The sequence below is a fragment of the Gekko japonicus genome, unplaced genomic scaffold (assembly GCF_001447785.1).
Source record: "Gekko japonicus isolate JY-2015 unplaced genomic scaffold, Gekko_japonicus_V1.1 scaffold1036, whole genome shotgun sequence".
NCBI classification, from domain to species: domain Eukaryota; kingdom Metazoa; phylum Chordata; class Lepidosauria; order Squamata; family Gekkonidae; genus Gekko; species Gekko japonicus.
In genome coordinates this window covers 378,180-396,137 of record NW_015170920.1, presented here as the reverse complement: position 1 = coordinate 396,137, position 17,958 = coordinate 378,180, and the positions used below count along the sequence as shown (strand labels likewise).

Below are 17,958 nucleotides of genomic sequence, written 5' to 3'. Positions count from 1 at the left end.
TCGAACTCTTAAAAGTGTCCAGATCCTCCGCTTTTCAATGCAGATGTTCCTTTTTGGCCTGAAAATTGCTCCAAATTATATCGTACAAAAGATAAATTACAACCATGATGGCCCGCTCAATTCTTAAAGACAATGGCGTAATGAAAGCCCACAATGTTAACGGTTAAAAATTGGAAACAAATGTGAAATGCCAAATGCTACGAAGTGTTCATGAAAAACAGCATTTGTTCCTATTTGCTCGGCAGTAGTAATAAACATCAAAGAGCCAAGCTTTTTTATGCAAGCCCTTCCTTCTCCACCCGATCACTTCGTGTCTCATAACTGCTATTTATATGTGTCTTTTAACTTTAGTTTTATTGTTTGGTGTCATACATACCAATTATTGCTATCTGCACAACCTACAGGGCCGGTTCTTTTCTTTGTGTTATATCACTGGTAGCGTCAAAGGGCCTGACGCTCCCCAATGCCCAGACATGCTGAGTCGCTCCCTCTAAGAGAAGTGAGTGAGTGAGTGAGTGAGTGAGTGAGTGAGGGAGGAAGGAAGGAAGGAAGGAAGGAAGGAAGGAAGGAAGGAGAGATTCCAACAGAAAAGCAGATACAAACCACCATGCAAAGCATTGCGGGGGATTCAGGCTGCAGCCTCTAATCTTGCATGCACAATTTTGCATTCATTATTTCCACATGCTTAAAGGGAATGGCACCTGTGAAATTAAAGGCTGGTTTCAGGCCCCTTTGAAACCCCGGCCATCTGAATATGATCTACTGCAAACATGTGTCCCCCCCCCCCCGTTTTTTGTTTGTTTGGTTTTTTGCAACGGTGATATACAGCAAACGCATGAATTCCAAACTCGATGAAAGCATTTTTCAAACACGTTATGTATTATTCCAACCTAGGACATTTCCCATGTTAAATTATTAGGTTTGTACACCATAAATTCAATTGCTGCTTCCCCTCCCAATAAGACAACCTCCATGCTCAATCCTGAATCAGAATCAACTATGGTTCCTGTTCGGTTGCATGGAGCAGAAATTGTTAAACTCATGTATTTCCAGTTATTTTTGCATAATGTGTTACCAGTTGTATTTGCTCTTCATGGGCAAAAAAAAGAAAGGTGGGTGGGTGAGTCGCACCATTTTATTTATTTACTTGACAGACAGACAGACAGACAGACAGTGTCAAAACATGGGATTCTCAAGGCTGAACAAAGGCACTGTTTAATGAACAAACTTCAGCACATCCATTGGGAAAATAAGATCGATGAAGTTTTGCTTTACAATTCTAAGCATTCTTACTATATCGAGGTTGTATCACTAATTGCTACCAAGTAATTATCAAACATCCAAATCCATGCAGCAAAGTAATTATCAAACATCCAAATCCAAGCAGCAAAGGCAAATGTAGGCTCACCTGGCCTTTGAAGGAAGGATGTAAGTGGGTTCAGAGGCAGACGAGACATCTTTGTTGCCACAATGCTGAATCAACCAATTTAGATTCCAAACAAGGTTTATTGTAAATCTGAAACAGGCTCAACTACTGCTGCATCAGCAAGGCAGCCTATGTGCCCCCTGCCAGAACTCCACCCTTCTACTTCCGGTTTCCTGTCCTGTGATACTACATCTCTCAGCAGGCCCTGTTGTTTATAGCCGCTGCTGTATCTAAACCACACATTATCTATGTCTATGCATTGGATGTCAGCAAAATTTCTCCAAAGTACATGACTTAGAAAATGTACCATTTTTAAATAAGCAAATGTACAGTTTTAGCAAAACTGTCATGGTGATGGCTGAAGATTTCCTAAATACAGAAATACCACGGACAATTTCCAAAAAGATGGGACAATGCTTCTGGTTCTTCAGATGTATAGAAAGTTGACTGCAGGTTGAAATTGTTTGCACTCTTACTCAGAAGTAAGTCCCACTGAACAAGATCTGCTTCAAGATCTGGTACTGATACCCTGTTCCAGGTCACCAGGTGCCCTCACCTGCAAAAATCAGGAGAGTGAGGGCCTGTTCGGAAGTTGCACCTTAGTTGTAGAACTCACATGTGTGTGCAAACACATGCACATGCACACACACACACAGAGGAAGACAGATTTTGCCTACCACTAAGCTTGTTAAGTTTCAAATGCCAGATGAGACCATTTCTATTTTTCTAGGCTCCTGATTTCTTTTCCATGATCTGATTCTGATCTGAATATATCCTAACTAGGAATAAGGGCTGTTGTGTGGGGGGGGGGGATACAATGAGCTCTAGAAAGAGGGTGGAGTCAATGATTTTGTATCTTGCAGGCAAAGTAAACACAGAGTAGTGTTTTGCAGTGTAAAGAACTAATGTGGGAATGAAGAACAGTATACCTTATGGTAAAGGTAAAGGTTCCCTTGCTTGAAACCCAGTCGAATCCGACTCTAGGGTTGCGGTGCTCATCTCTGTTTCAAAGCCGAAGAGCCAGCGCTGTCTGAAGACATTTCCGTGGTCATGTGGCCGGCATGACTAAACACCTAGGGGCACGGAATGCTGTTACCTTTATTTATTTATTTATTACTTCGAATTGATATACCGCCCTAACCCCCGTGGGGGTCTCTGGGCGATTTACATGTGGGGTGCTAGTCACACTGAACCCTAACTAAGGCCACATTGATTCTATGGGTGGGGCTGCCTACCGGCACCTACCCATAGTGGTACCTATTTATCTACTTGTAATTTCTTACTTTCGAACTGCTAGGTTGGCAGGAGCTGGAACTAGAGACAGGAGCTTACTCCGTCATGCGGCACACTCGGGTCTCGAACTGCTGAACTACCGACCTTCCACAGCCTGCACTTCAGCATCTTAACCACTTGAGCCACCGCAGCTCCTTACCTTATGGTTGTTGTTGTTCAGTCGCACAGTCGAACGACTCTTCGCGACCCCATGGACCAGATCACGCCAGGCCTTCCTGTCTTCCGCCGTCCTCTGAATGTGGACCTGGACGCATTTGACAGTTTCAGAGTGTGCTGTCTGAGGCAGTGTACTTGTCTGAGGTCCCACCCCTCCTCAAACCCACCCTCTCCAGATTCCACAACTGAAATTTCCAGGAATTTCCATACCTTCAGTTGGCAACTTTATCTCCTCCCCTCTCAGCAGCCTCTTCCTAGGCAAAGTTCTGTCTTTATTGTTAGTGGGGAGCAAAGCAGCTTACTTCATTCTCATCTTCCACTTTGTGATCTGTACAGCAACCCTGCAAGGTAGGTTAGGCAGAAAGTCTGTGGCTGGTCCAAAAATACCCAGGCAGTCCAACATGGAGTTGGCAACCCTATGTTCTTTCCAGGCAACCATCAGCTTACCTTTATCTGCCTGTCTGTCTTCAGGTTTACATCTCCTCCCTCCCCTCCCTGCAGCCTCTACCTAGGGAAAGGTGCACACCCCTAGCCCCATATAGCCCTAGAGCATGGAGAGGCCCAGTCCATATCAAACATACAATCTCATAAGACATATTTATGAAATGTCATAAAGTGACCATTGCCAAATGCATGGACTTGCATAAAGAATCATGTCCTCCTGTGTCTCAGGAACCCTGGTAAGATAGTCTACCCATTTCTCTACCCCTCACTGCTTGGGCTCTGATAGTATCATCCCCTTGGCATGAATTAAATGAATTGGATACAAGGTGGAACTATGATTTCATAGAATTACTTGTCTTTTTTTTTTTGAGCGAGAAGTTTAAGAAACCAAACTAAACCATGACCATTCTAAAGTCATAACCATACTAAAGAGAAGGTACAGTTGAGTTTCTATTTTTAAAAGAGCCTGACAGGCAAACCAAAGCATGCTGAGAACACTTTTATGTGCACAATATGCAAAGAAGGTTCTTTATAAGGCAGCCAGCAGATGCTACTTCATCATTTTGTTATCTTTTGCCCTTCTTCAGTTACTTAGCCAACAATAGACTAAAAACCAGGAGGTGTTTTCTTAAATGAGACCAGCTCTGACTGTGAATGAAATCAGATGAAGATGAGCTCAGTGCGATTAAATCTTATACTAATCTCATTTTACCAGCTAATTCCCTGCACACGGAGCTGCTACAAGGAAATTATTTATACTGATTCCTCAGACAAGAAAGCTTTCTGCTGCTGACTGTCAAAATTACAACATCGTAATTCTGATTGTACAGATTTTGCTCCATTAAATACCAAGATAATTACATTATTTGCTCTGTGAACCTAATGATCTTTACTTGGATGTTTTCATTGGTCTTGATTAAACTTCCTTCAAAGGAAGTGGGCTGGGGATGGCAACCTTAGGCTATAAAACAAGGAACCAAATAATTTATAATGCAATCCTAAGCAGAACTAGAACGGACTTCAATGGATTTAGCAAGGTGTGACTCTGTTTACGATTGCAGAGATAAATTACTAAAGCATATTGTCAAATTTTTTGTCCAATGTAACTTACTGAAAACATTATTTCTTCTGATTATGGCTACGACCCACAGTAGCACAGCTTGTTCCATGCTTTAGCACTCCTCACTATTGGCTAGAAAAACAGTCCGGGAAGGGTTTAAGAACAAACAGACTCAAGAGAGAAAGAGGAGCAGAGAAAGAGGAAGAAAGAAATGTGAAAGGTAAATATTGAAGGAGTAAAAAAGGATGGCTTATGAACAGGCACAGGAGGACGTAAGAACTCAAGAGGAGTCCTGCTAGGAGTCCTGCTAGATTAGACCTGTAGTCTATCCAGTCCAGCATCCAGTTCACATAATGGCCAACCAGTTGCCCTGGAGGTACATAGAGGCCAAAGCCTTCCCCTGCCCCTTAGCACTCATACTTACAGGTTTGCTGTGTCTAATTATGGAGGTTCCCCTTGATCACCATGGCTATTGGTGGACCTATACATCTGTCTAATTACCTTTCAAAGCCATCTTTGCTCATATCCATCAGTAAGTCCACTGGCAGTGAATTCCAGAGAAGAAGAGAGCTTGAAAGGGGACAAGGAATTAGTGTAAAGTAGGGCACCATGTGGGCCCCATGGTGTCTGCACGTGGACCATTAAGGGTGACTGCTGTCCACAGACTCAACAAAGTCAAGACAGGGCGGTTAGCCTAAGACAATTTGCTTGGTTTCCTTTCGATAGTTGTTTTTCTTCTGCCACATCCCCCCATATGTGAAATAGGAAAATGATGGGTATTCTGTCGATGAATGAGATCTGTAAAGCATTTTACATGCTGAAAGTGCTGCATAAATAATGTACGAATTTTTCCCTACAGTGGTCAATGTAGGCTTACTAAGATGGTCTGCTCTATCATCTTTGTCAGTGGGATAATATTTAAAATGTAATCAAAACTTTATTCTGGGCAAAGGACAGGAGACATACACTTGGAACTCTCACCCCAAAAATGTGCAACTAGTTTTGAACCATTCTGGGGGCTTTGAGCTTGTTGGGGAGGTTGGCAGCATTTCCCATTTCATGCAGCAAACTAACCTTTGAACCTAAGGAGAGCTTCAAAAGCAGTTTGTGATAGGACTTCTTGGGCTACCCAATAGAGAGGGGAAATCCCAGTGGTCATGCCCAAAGCCCTTCAGGTACACCTAAAGTAGCTCTTTGGAGTTTGGCCATAGGGTGCAATCAAGTAAAGGTTAGCTAAGATAACAATAGAATGAAAAGTACAGCACAGTCATCAGCATGTTTCATAAGGAAGTCCATTTGAGTTCAATAGCACTTAACCCCTGATAAGTACATTTAGGATTGCAGTCTTACAGTGCAATCCTAAACAGAGTCTTAAACCCATTTACTTTGTTTAGGATTGCACTGTTAGTGCGCAGTTTACTTTAGTAGCCGTAGTAGTATTTTACTTTCAGGGAACTTTTAAATGTAGAGAATCATTCAAAAATACAAACATAGAGTAACAATCTGAATGATAGGCACGATTCTGTAGTCCAGCCAGTTCAGGACATGGCTTTCTTTCTCCTACAGTTTATGGAGAATGTATAATCCACAAATAAAATTTCCATGGATCCACTTTTCTATTCTGTATTGGGATGATGGACTCTTTTCTGATGGAATCTTTATGAAATACTGGTTTTTAAATGTATCTAATTTGATATTTTGAGACCACATTGGGATTTATAATTATACATGCAGGACAGCTTCCTCAATAATGGCAATATGTAGCTTCCACTTTGACATGGACGCTTTCTGGTGATGTCAGATGCTTTGGGTCCTCCCACTGGGGAGAAAGGTAGAGGATAAATGAAGTAAATAAATAAATGAGGTGGACCATGGTGGCCCTGAGCTGAAAGAGAGTCCATACCTGCCATTGTACATAGCAAGGAGCACAAGACTTTAGTGGAAGCACATGGACAAGTATGCTCAACTGGTCTTATCTATGAATCTATGAGTGAATTTTATCTATCCTACGATTATCAATGCCCCCCCAAAAAAAAAAAAACCCAAGCAGAAAAGTGGCACACTGCACATCACTCCTAGTTATATTCACACTACTTTCCATGTCTGGCCACATGCTTGCACTCATGCTCTTTAGGCCTAGTATTGCGCCCCCATCATGTTTTGATTAGCATTGGATTCCATCAGCCTCCAATACAGCCATCTATATCAAATCATTAACTTGAGGTTTATATGAATAGGAAGATTACTACAAATAGGAAAAATTAAAACAGCAAAATGAAATCTTATTTTTTTAAAAAAAAATATTAAATTTAGCTTTGCTTTCTGTAAGGACTGATTCACAACAATGTTATCCCAATTACTTCAGTGGCCTGACCTCAGCTGAGGAATTTGGCAAGATATTTTATTGCAACTCATTTCTGAGTTATGAAATGATGTATTTCATTATCAAGGGTGTTACATTCCAAGATGAGGTGAAAAGCATGGAGCCTGTTGACAGTGGCATTTTGCCGGTGATCAGCATCTGCTGAGTGGACAATACAACTGGAAAGTACGCATACCCTGCACGGCTCCTTTTGCTTTAGTAAATTCTGAAGAACTGGAAAAGTAAGGATGGTTTTCATACAGAAACAGTCAGATGTCATACATCATGGCTGGGAGTTTCAACTGGCAAGTAGTAAGTGTCTGAAAGTTATTTATTTATTTATTAAATTTATATCCTGCCCTTCCCAAATGGGCTCAGGGCTGGTAACATCAGGGTGCATAAACAATAAAAACAAATTAATATATACAGCTAAAACCATTAAACAATTAAAAGATGGTGAAATAAATATAGCAGTTCAACCCCACCATAAGCCAATCTGATGGTAGCTGGAGTCACAGTAAACTCATATAGTACTAGGACTCTGCATGGGGCAGATGGTCAGAACAGCATCTATGCAGGGAGGCCAACTAACTGGGTGTCCACCGCCACAACTAAAAGTCTAGCGGAACAGCTCCGTTTTACAAGCCCTGTGGAACTGTAATAAGTACCGCAAGACCCTGATCTCAAGTGGGACCATGTTCCACCAGGTAAGGGCCAGGACAGAGAAGGCCCTGGCCTTAGTTGAAGCTAAGTGGACATCCTTTGGGCCACCAATAAACGTAGATGTTGATCAGTGGAACGCAAGGCTCTCCGGGGGGTATATGGGGAAAGGCATTCCCTTAGATATGCAGGTCCCAGAGAAGTGTTATATGCTCATTTGCCGAAAGTTAGGATGGGCATCTGTCTTCATCTCAAGTACCCCAAAGTGGGATCAACTCAGGTGCAAACAGCAGACAGTAGTCTTTCTATCTTGTTTTGCAAAATTGCAAAATGCGGGGGGGGGGGCGTGGCTGTTTGCCCCGGAGCAAAATAACGCACAGCCGCCCAATCACACGTCCCGTCGAGGTCCCGTGGTTAGGGCATGAGGTGCCAATCACACGGCTATCCTGCAGCGCGGCAAAGAAGCGGTGCGGTGCAATCACACCAGCAATTGCTAGGTGCCGCTTCCGTGGCAAACAGGAATATTTTTTTCTCACCAAAAGGTGAGCATGCGCATGATCGCTTGTGCGCATCCTGTGAAGACTTTTTTTAAAACTAGCCGGTTTGCGACAGGACTAGGACAGAACACGATCAGATGCCTGCCCTTGCCCCGCGTTTTCCGGAAACTAGTACATTGTAAGTACTAGTTTTTTACTCCATATCTTCGGCACAAAGCCACGGGTTAGCCATGGGTGCACTACACTTCCCAGATGTTGCGGTGTGATTGCGCCCGGAAAATCTGCCTATCATCCGTATCTTTAGCGCGGCAAATGCTCCGTGTGAACGGGGCCACAGTCTGTAAAATTATTTTTGCAATTATCTATATCAACACTATGATATAAATTTTTCTGGGTTTGTTGCTCTTTTTAAGAGTTGCAGCCTGCCCCGATTCTTTGACATAATAGAGAGTAACCAAATAAACAAATTACTTTCCCCTTCTGCTTCCAGCTGAAACAACCAAAAGACAAAAACGTTGTCGGGTTTTTTTACAAAATAAAATCTCTCTCCTCTGTTATTCATTACAAATAGAAAGACACTTTAGTGTAAGTAATGTTCTTTTTATGTGCCATTGTACATTATGCTTAACAATCTTTTGTTAAACATTTCCTTTTCATTCTACATTATTGTATGGCATTTTGAAATCAAGTCTGCTTCAACCTAAGCAAGCTGGGAACTTCACAGCAAACGTATCTGCGAGGCGAACATCCCTTGATCAACCTCCATGTGGAATTTGTTGCCACAAGCAGCACGTCACGGCCACAAGCACGGATGGCTTTAAAAGTGGGTTAGGCAGAGCCATGGAGGTGAGGTCAACGGCTACCTCCATATACGGGAACCTCCATATACTAAAGGGACTAAAGGGAACATCCATATACAGAGGTCACAAACCTCTGAATACCAATTCTAGGAGGCAGCATCAGGGCCTGAGGGGAAGGCCTCAGCCTCTAAATTTCTGTGGCCCTCCAGGACAACTGGTCAGCTGCTGTGTGCAGGGGTCATTTCCTGCAGGAGCGCACAGGATCGGAGCTCTGGCAGTAAAGAGCCCAGCGGGCGGGCACATGCTACAAGCCCCACCCCCTGCTCCCAGCAGCCCTCAGTCAGAGCAAGAAGCAGCCAGGTAAGCTGCAGAGCCCCACCCCACCCTCCCGGGCCCCGGTCCAAAACAGTCCAGTGGCACCTTTAAGACCAAGTTTTATTCACGTACAAGCTCTCCCTCCTCTGGGAGGACAGAGCTGCACCTCCCCCCCAAAAAAATAGCTAGCAATTCAAAACAGTTCAGTGGAGCCTCAGCGGTGGCTGTTGCCTTCTGACACACTTCTGGATGTCAGTGGGTGTGGCATATGCAAATATGTTATGCTAATGAGTTATGCTTAATGAGCTCCTACACCTCTTTTTCTACAAAATGACCCCTGGCTGTGTGAAATAGGATGCCGCACTAGATGGACCACTAGTCTGAACCAGCAGGCTCTGTGTCTGTTCTTATGATTACTCATGAGTCAAGACTCAGATCAACTCATCTCCCCTTTGCTGTTCTCTGCCCAAGTGGAGCATCATGCTGGGCAGCTTTGTAGAGTGGCTCAGGTGGATGAATTTCATGCCCTTCTGCCTTGCAGCCATCTTTGCACTTGTACAGTAGGGGAAATCAATTTCCTCCTAGGGTCACAATTGGGTCAGGTAATTAAAGAGCACAGAGCACTCTATTTTCCTCCTCTTTGCCTATGCAATAGGAAGCACTGTTTAAATCTAAGTTGGTAAAGTTTGGATATATTGCCTGTCTACTGTTGGTGGCATCTGTCTTGATCACAAGAGTTATCACTTCAGGTCAGGGGCAGGACATGAACCTTTGTCAGGATGAAAGGGTTGTTGAGTCAGATGTTGAGGAAGACGAGGCACCCCTGCTGCTGAGACTGCTATCTGAGGAACAGAACAGCTTCTGCTTAGAAAAACAACACAGAGTGAACAGAAATGTCAACAGATCCGTTTATGGAGAAACGTTTTTGTAATGTATCCAGTCCTGACCGCGTGGCAGACTAGGGCTCCACGTGGTCAGGCGAAACCGTCGAGCTTCGACCATGAGAACAATGGACTATGCGGATCCTAGCATGCACCAATCGGAGGGCTAGGCTCCCAGCTGAGAGCCTGTGGAACTTTCGGCCACTGTAAATAGCCTATTACGGGGGGGGGGGGGGTTGGGTGGTGGTTTTCCTGGGAATATAAGCCAGCCTGTGAGCCGGTTAAAGTTGTCTTGTTCCTCACTAATAAAAGTATGAGAGCTGTAATCACTCGTCAGTCTCAATACTTTTCAGTTTTACTTTTCTATAAAAATGTTCCCGTCAAGCACTTTTGATCAGGTATAGTTTGTTGTGTAAATGCTATATACACAATTGTGAGACACTTTGAAAATACTTTCAAATAATTTTCATTCTTTTGGGTCCTTGTGATGTGCTCTGTACTCTTCTTTGCCATGTTCCAAATGCCCCTCTTTCAAACAGTAACGCTTCACTTAGGTATGCAATGTTATCAACATTTTTTTATATACAGTAGGTTCCTTCATTTCACACTCATAAGAATGCAATATTGGCAGTTCTCTTTTCTTACTCTGAGCAATAGAATCTGACTTTGTAAAATGTGTTATAAAAAACAAATCTATTAACTTTTTTTGATAAAGTTCCCTCTGTTCCCATTTCTGGTGAACTAGACATCAGAGATAGAGTGTGCAGATCCAGGCCTGCTGGCTTAGGGTTTCTCAGAAATATATACAAAAATGTGTTTGAACCAATAAGGTCATAATTGGAGGGAAGGCAGCATGGTTTAGCACAGGCTTGTCAGATCTTGGGAGCTAACCAGGCTCAGTACTTGCATGGGAGACTGCCAAGGAAGACTTTGCAGAGGAAGGCAATGGCAAACTACCTTTGCTTCTCGCTTGCCTTGAAATTCCCTTGCGGAGGTCACCTTGAGTTGATTGTGACTTGATTGCACTTACATACGTAAAGTCATAATTATTACAATAATTTGGTGTAGTGGTTAAAAGTGCAGACTCTAATCTGGGAGAACCAGATTTGATTCCTCACTCCTGCACATGCAGCTGCTGGTGTGACCTTGGGTCAGTCATAAGTTCTTTCAGAGCTGTTCTCTCAAGGGCAGTTTTTGAGAGAGCTCTCTCAGACCCACCTACCTCACAGGGTAAACAAATTAAGTTGCCAGATCATACACTTTGAAACTTATCAGAAACTAAACCATCTTGCCATCAGATCTGAAAATTAGAAGCAAAAATAGTAGACTCACATTAGGGAGCGGTGGTGCAGGCAGTAAGAGCGCCTGCAAGTAACATCAACAAACAGCCATTACGGCTATTCGAGACCCACCGCGGCCAGGGAGAGCTCCTGGCCCTAGTCCCAGCTCCCGCCCACCCAGCGGTTCGAAAGCATTAAATGGCAAGTAGATAAACTGGGTACCTGCCCTTTAGTGGCGGGGGGCACCCTCCTCCTTGCGAAGTAGAGGCATCAACAGCGGTGGTGGCGGCAATGGCGGTGGAGCGATTCCTGGTTACCTTGTGGAGACCCAGTGGAGTGACGTCGGAGGCAGAGCCCGGAGAGGCGGAGGCTGGAAAGCGTGGTGACGTGCAGTGCGGCGGAGCCTCCAAGGACAGTAGCCGCAGCCACAGCCGACACAGAGCTACGTGCCAGAACGAGGCCTGCCGGAGGAAGCTACCCAAAAAAGACCGTCTCCAGAAAAAAGGGCACCAGAAGGACATCGATACCTGAAGCCACTAGAGGAAGCCAGAAGAACAACAAGCCCTGGGTGCTGGTAGGCAGACACCACCCATCAACAATGTGGCCCTAGTTAGGGAACTTGGAAGATATATGTAAACCGCTCAGAGACCTGCCCAAAAAGGTTAGAGCCATATATAAATTGAATGTAAATAAAAATAAATAAAAATTTTAAAAAGCTTGATTGCTACCCACCACCTTGGGTCCAATAAAAATATAATTTCTACTCTTCTGATCTAGTCACTCAGTTCATAGCACCAGTTCAAGAAAAGTTGCTGACATTCTAACAAACATCCTTGTATTCCCACATTTTGAAAAACATTCCATAAATCTTCAGTCTCTTTAATAATCTTATATTAGAACTTTAAAAAAATCTTCCAATCTTTTGGTGATTTCTGATTTTTTTACTACATGAAACTCAGAAGCCATGTTCACGCAGTGAGAAAATAGAAACTGTGACCTCAAAGAAACTTCACATCATATCACTTTCCTATAACTCTCACGTGGCTGTTCTCCCTGGGATTACACTTATTGTTTGGAGTGGCAGCCTAAGCAGAAGACCTTTAATTTCTGGTTGGCATCTTCCTTCTCTCTTAACAGCTATCTACTCTAAAGGGAACAGGCCATTATATTTATGGTTCTTAATGGTACCTCATTTCTGACTGCATTTGAAAGCCTGTTTAGTAATATTAAGTCTTTGTTCTATCCTTGAATAACACCTAGCAAATCTCACAGCTGTAGACTTTCACAATCCATTAGGATGTTCTGTGCCATGACCATGCCAAGACCACGACCACACAACCCGGAAAATCTACAGCAACCAATGTTCCCTCTAAGCTGTGGAGTCTTGTGAGCAAAAATTCTACTTGGTGAGCTACTTACATTCAAGTTATGAGTGATTTGTCTACTGCATAAATTACTTTGCTCTGGAGCCCTCCTTCCTGAGCGAAGACAAAAATGTGTGAGCCAGAGGCTAAAAAACTGTGAGCTAACTCACACTAACTCAGCTTAGAGGGAACACTGACAGCAACCATTGAACTGAGTCTGCTTTTCTACTGCTCCCATTCATTTCAATAGAAACTGTGTCGGGAAAATTTTCCCACAGATGGTGCCCAATGAGTGCACATTTGTCCCTTTTGTGGCTGCCAGCAACAACATTAGGCTGGAAACACTTTTCTTCCGGAGCCCACCAAGTCCAAAGGATAAGCACATTTCACATACAGTTTTAATTTAGGCTTGATTTTGGTGGTCAGAGTTAAACTTGATCACTTGTCATGTTTTAGCATTTTGAATCTAATCTGCTGTGGGGTGGTTGCCACAAGTGGCACAGGCAGTAGGAGGGTGTCGCATGTGAACAGGAACAGGAGTACCTTGTGCCATAAATATCCTTCCCATCCTGCATGGTTGTTTCTTCCTTAGGTCAGTGGTCTGGTGATATGGGGAGGAGCAGCTGTCTAGATAAGGGTGGCTCCTCCACAGTGCGCATTACAGTATATAATACGTTGGAATATGCAAGGTCTATAGTGCAGGGGGACAGCTGAAGGACTTGTAGTTAGCATAGCGAGACTAGGGACTTCCCACTTTTTCAAACTGTGTCCTTGACAGGCTCGTAGCCATGGGGCATTTGTGGGGCAGTGCCCCCCCCACATATGAGCACTGCCCCCTCAGACAAAAAAGTTCAAAAAAAGCCCTGGGAAAACGTTTTTTTAAAAATCAATTTAAAAAAAAATTGTAAGATGCATGTTGGTTTTCCAAAATGACCCCAGGCACAGTCAGGGAAGCTTCAGTCTCATTTTTTCTTTTTTCCAAGCCAAAAAATAAATAGCTTTTTAAAATGCAAAAAAATAAAATAAAATAAAATAAAATTGCAAAATGCAAAACAGAGTCAGAGATTCCCCCCCTTCCCAGTTTACACAAGAAAGCAGCTCAGAATCAAGTCTCTCCAATCTAGAGGAGGACTAAAGGTCGTAGTGGAGCCGGAGCTGCTTCTTCTGCTACTACAAGAGGAGCAGCAGGTGCAGTTGGGGTGCCCCCCCCCAGATTTCCCCATGCCCCACCAACCAAAGTTTTCTGGCTACACCTCTGCTGTCCCCTGATTGGCCCTTCTGGAAACTTCTTGCTTCCGTAGAGCTTGCTGATGCTCTTTGTTCCTTTTACAGCAGTTAGACTGGTTAGTTTAGGCTTTCTCTCTGTATGTTTGTTCTTCTATAATAAACTTGTTTATTTTATCTAAACTGTCAGTGCTCAACTCTTCCAACATTATGGAGTACATAGGTGCTGAAAAGGTTGGATGCCATGTTATAATGGGACTGCTTTATTTCCGTACTGGGTATCTCATCTATATTCACCCAACCACCCTTGCACTCTACAAAACTGCAACCTAGTAGTTACTTCTTCCTCCAGGCTGCTACATGGAGAGGGGGGATTTCAGTCTTGTTTATTTGAAACATTTTTAGCCTACTCTTCTGAAAGCTCAAAGCATCTTACAGTTATAATCTCAGCAAAAAGAACCATTAAATAGATGAGGATAAATCAAAGATGCCCATAAGCTTATGGCTGACATTTGACCTCTCCTCTGCAAACACACAGCCCTTGCCACCTAGCATTAAAGAGCATGATCTTCTTTTCCTTTACATTTCTGTCAAGAAAGATCAGCATGAAACAATGCAAATGGTAATTATACTTTGGGGGGGGGGGGACAGAGGGGCAACCTTACAAACAAACGAAGTGAGTTCGTACTCAAGAAAGCTTATCCCCTGAAAAAAATTGTTGGTTTTTAAGATGCTACTGAACTTGAATTTTGACCTCCCTGCAATTCACTCTAGCAATCCACTTCTTTTTCCTTGTTAAAAAGTCTACATTGAACAAATTACCTTTATGTTTAAAAGCCCAGGCTGTGATCGGTATGTAGCAAAGGATGCTAATTTGATTGCACCAATTCCCTTTAATGCAAAGAGTGAATTGTTTTTTAGGCTGCTGATGATTAATGGGGGTATTGATTTGTTGATCAATAAGGCCACAGTGTCTAATTATTGATAATCCCTCTCTAAATGAAAGATCGAGTGTAAGGACTGCTGGTTACAGAACTCAAGATATAAAGTGATTCAGTGTGAAGCTTGGTAATTGAAAGTCAAACTAATCCCATAAATTAAATTACAGCAATCCATAACATTTACCTGATAAATCCTTTTGAAAGCTTTATTTAACTTTCAGTGTTCTCTCAGCAAACACTGTGTATACTTTCAAAGGTGTCACATTTTATGAAGAAAAATCTTTTTGAAAAGATATATGGCTTAGGCCTCACGTAAGTAGCCTCGGCACATCTGAGTAATGGTAGAGAAATCAATTGGAATATTTAGTCATGGAAGGGAATCCCCTTATTCTCCTGTAATAAATATTATGAATAGGGGGATATAATTAAAGTAAGCCACCTAGGTTTATCTTAGTTGCATTTTGATCGTGTTATATCACTATCCATATTAAGGAGTAAATCAGTTATTCGCCTCTCCTTTTTTTTTCTTTTCTCATCTTCACGATTCAGCTGTACTCAGGGATTTGGACTGAGCCACTAGAGAAAACAAAATGGTGGCTGTCTTGATTCCCACAGCAACCAAGGTATGCCAAGAGAATTTGGATTAAGTACCTTAGCACCACTGACCTGTATCCACATTCCAAGAATTTAAGGGGGCTTATTTTATTTTTTTGTAAGAAGGGCTTGTATTTTCTGCAAACTCCCCATGACCACCACCACTACAGACCTCCAGTTTGCCCCCTAGGCTGTTCCTGAGGGTCAACATTTTGTGTGGGCTCAGCAGGCTGCAGCAACAGGAGGAAAAGGTAGAAACCTGTCTACCCCTCTTAAAAAAACAAAAACTACGCAGTCAGATACAGGCTACTGAATTCAATTAGGTTCCATTACATACAGTAGAGTTCAGGGCCAGTCTTGATCTCTGTGACTAGATATGCCCTCCCCGATGCTTCTATTATCTTTTTTCCGTGTATTAATTGAATTGCCTCTGTTCCATCGGTTCTCCTTTCTTTTACTTTGAGCATTGTGGCACCTACACTCTAAGCAGCCACCCACATTATCCTCTGCTCCTCAGGCACTGAAGAAAAATTGCTTCATTCACCCACTGGAGAAGTTGGCATGGGTGACGTTTGTGCAACGGACTTCAAGGTATCATTGCATCATCAAGCTTCCCTGATAAGGTCTCATGGGTGTAAATCTTTCCTTATTTGTTTATAAAAGTATCCCTTGTTCAAATTAAATTGAGATCTCGTAGCACTGTACAATAAATGCCTCTGCGGGTGTCTCTGCGATGCTTGTACAGCTCTGGCAGGCCACTGATTTGAAACAGCACTATACTTTGCCTTAAGGGAAGGGCCACAGCTCAATAACAGAGCATGTGCAAAAGGTCTGAGCTTCAACCCCGCAATCGCTTGTTTAAAATAACTGAGTTGCGGGACTGAGTCCTCTTCCTGAGATAGGGATAGATGCTGGAAGGCAACATCGTTAGTCCTGAGCTAGATGGATCAATGGTCTGACTCCGTATAAGGCAACTTCATTTGTTCATAAAGTGTCAGCCTTGCTCCCCTGTCAGCAAATTTCCCCCTCAGGTTGACATTGTGAAGCATCAGGAGATTCCTCCTTTGTTGATTTATCTGTCCTCAGCTGTCCAATTACAACAATTATTACAATGCCCCAGTCTTCTTGTCCCATGTGGGAGTTGCCCATTCAGAACAGAACAGGATGTCTCTCTTGACTAGGAATTAACTGAGAAGACTGGCTGAATAGCAACAGTAACATGGCCATTTCCTTCCTTATGCTCCCAAGTTAGGCCTTGAGAGTTATTTAGTTGTGAGCATGAGGTTAAAATGTTTTAAATAAATAAGTCACAAACCATCTAAAAGGTACAGCGCTATAGACCCAAAATCCCCCCAAATTAGATCTCTCTGGAACATTCTAGCAATAGCCAGTGCCTATAACTAAAGTATATAAAAATCTAGACACAGAATTAATAAAGCAAATTCTTTTATTGGACGTTTGGTACATATACATGTAAACATTTGGCTTGTGAAGCTATACCAAACAGGAGATGACAGCCAAGGATCTAGGCTGTTACTGTGAATCAATAGTATAAATAGCCCTTCTCAGTTTACCCTTGCACCAATGCCTATGATTACAACCTTTTTCTGACAGGCAAAAATTCATCCCACAAATACAGGAGGAGGCTTCATTTGTTGTACTTTTGTCTCCTATAAAGCTGGTAAAAGCACAGCAGCCCTGCCTAAAAAACAAAGAGAGGAAGGTCATGTCTATTGGTACTATGTGAGGCGTTTTTACCAAACTTCATTTTGTTTTCTTGCTCTAGTGCCCTCTTGTAGCCACAGCACTCCAACACATCAGGTTGTTACCTTCAGCTTAGGACATTTCTGGAGACTTGGGGATGGTCCCTGGGGGGAAGCAAAGTTTGGGAAGGGCAGGGAGCTCAGCAGGGCTGATGTCCCCCTTTGGCTGTGGATTCCTAGGTTAGAGTACCCACTCAGGCACCCGTTCTCAGTTTCATTCAGCGGGGACAAGCCGGCTCAAAACATCAACTGTTTATTTGCAGGGGGACATCTCCCACAACCAACAACTACAGTTAACATACAAAAGTGGAAACTGAAACAAGAGCTCCACCCAATAGGACCAAACTCAACCACACAGATATTTGGGGGGAGCTGACTGTTCCACACATACACACACATACATACAGGGGTCATTTCATAGAAAAAGAGGTGCAGGAGCTCATTATAGGGTTGCCAGGTCCATCTTCCACCCCCAGCGGCATTACTGGAGGGGGTGGGGCATCCCTGACATGATGACGTCATGTTGGGGACGTCCGCCACCGCCCCCCACCCGCCCATGCGCTGGATCTCCAGAAACGGCAGTTCCCTGCACTTAAAGGAGCCGGCGTTTCCCTTTTAAATGCAGGAGCCGGCGTTTCCCCTTTAAGAGCAGCCGCGTTTCCCTTTTAAGAGCATGAAGTTGGCATTTCCCTGCAAGCTTGCGGAGATCCGGATTCTGAGGCAAACTGTAGGGGTTGGCAACCCTAGCTCATTAGCATAACTTATTTGCATATGCCACACACCCCTGGCATCACCGGAAGTGTGTCAGAAGGCAACACCCACCACTCAGGCTCCACTGGACTGTTTTGGATTGCTAGCTTTTTTGGGGGGGGGACACACGCAGATCTGTCCTGGCAGA

General features: G+C 43.3%; 1 protein-coding gene across 1 annotated transcript in view; it reads right to left on the bottom strand.

Moving 5' to 3' along the window:
- Positions 1-16,945: 16,945 nt before the first annotated feature.
- Positions 16,946-17,958, bottom strand: part of LOC107116772 (uncharacterized protein K02A2.6-like) — a gene marked incomplete at its 5' end in the record, with an annotated part of 7,796 nt that continues 6,783 nt past the window's right edge. The window contains one exon of the mRNA XM_015418769.1: positions 16,946-16,999. Within this exon, the coding sequence (XP_015274255.1) occupies positions 16,946-16,999 (54 nt within the window). The remainder of the gene's footprint in view (positions 17,000-17,958) is intronic.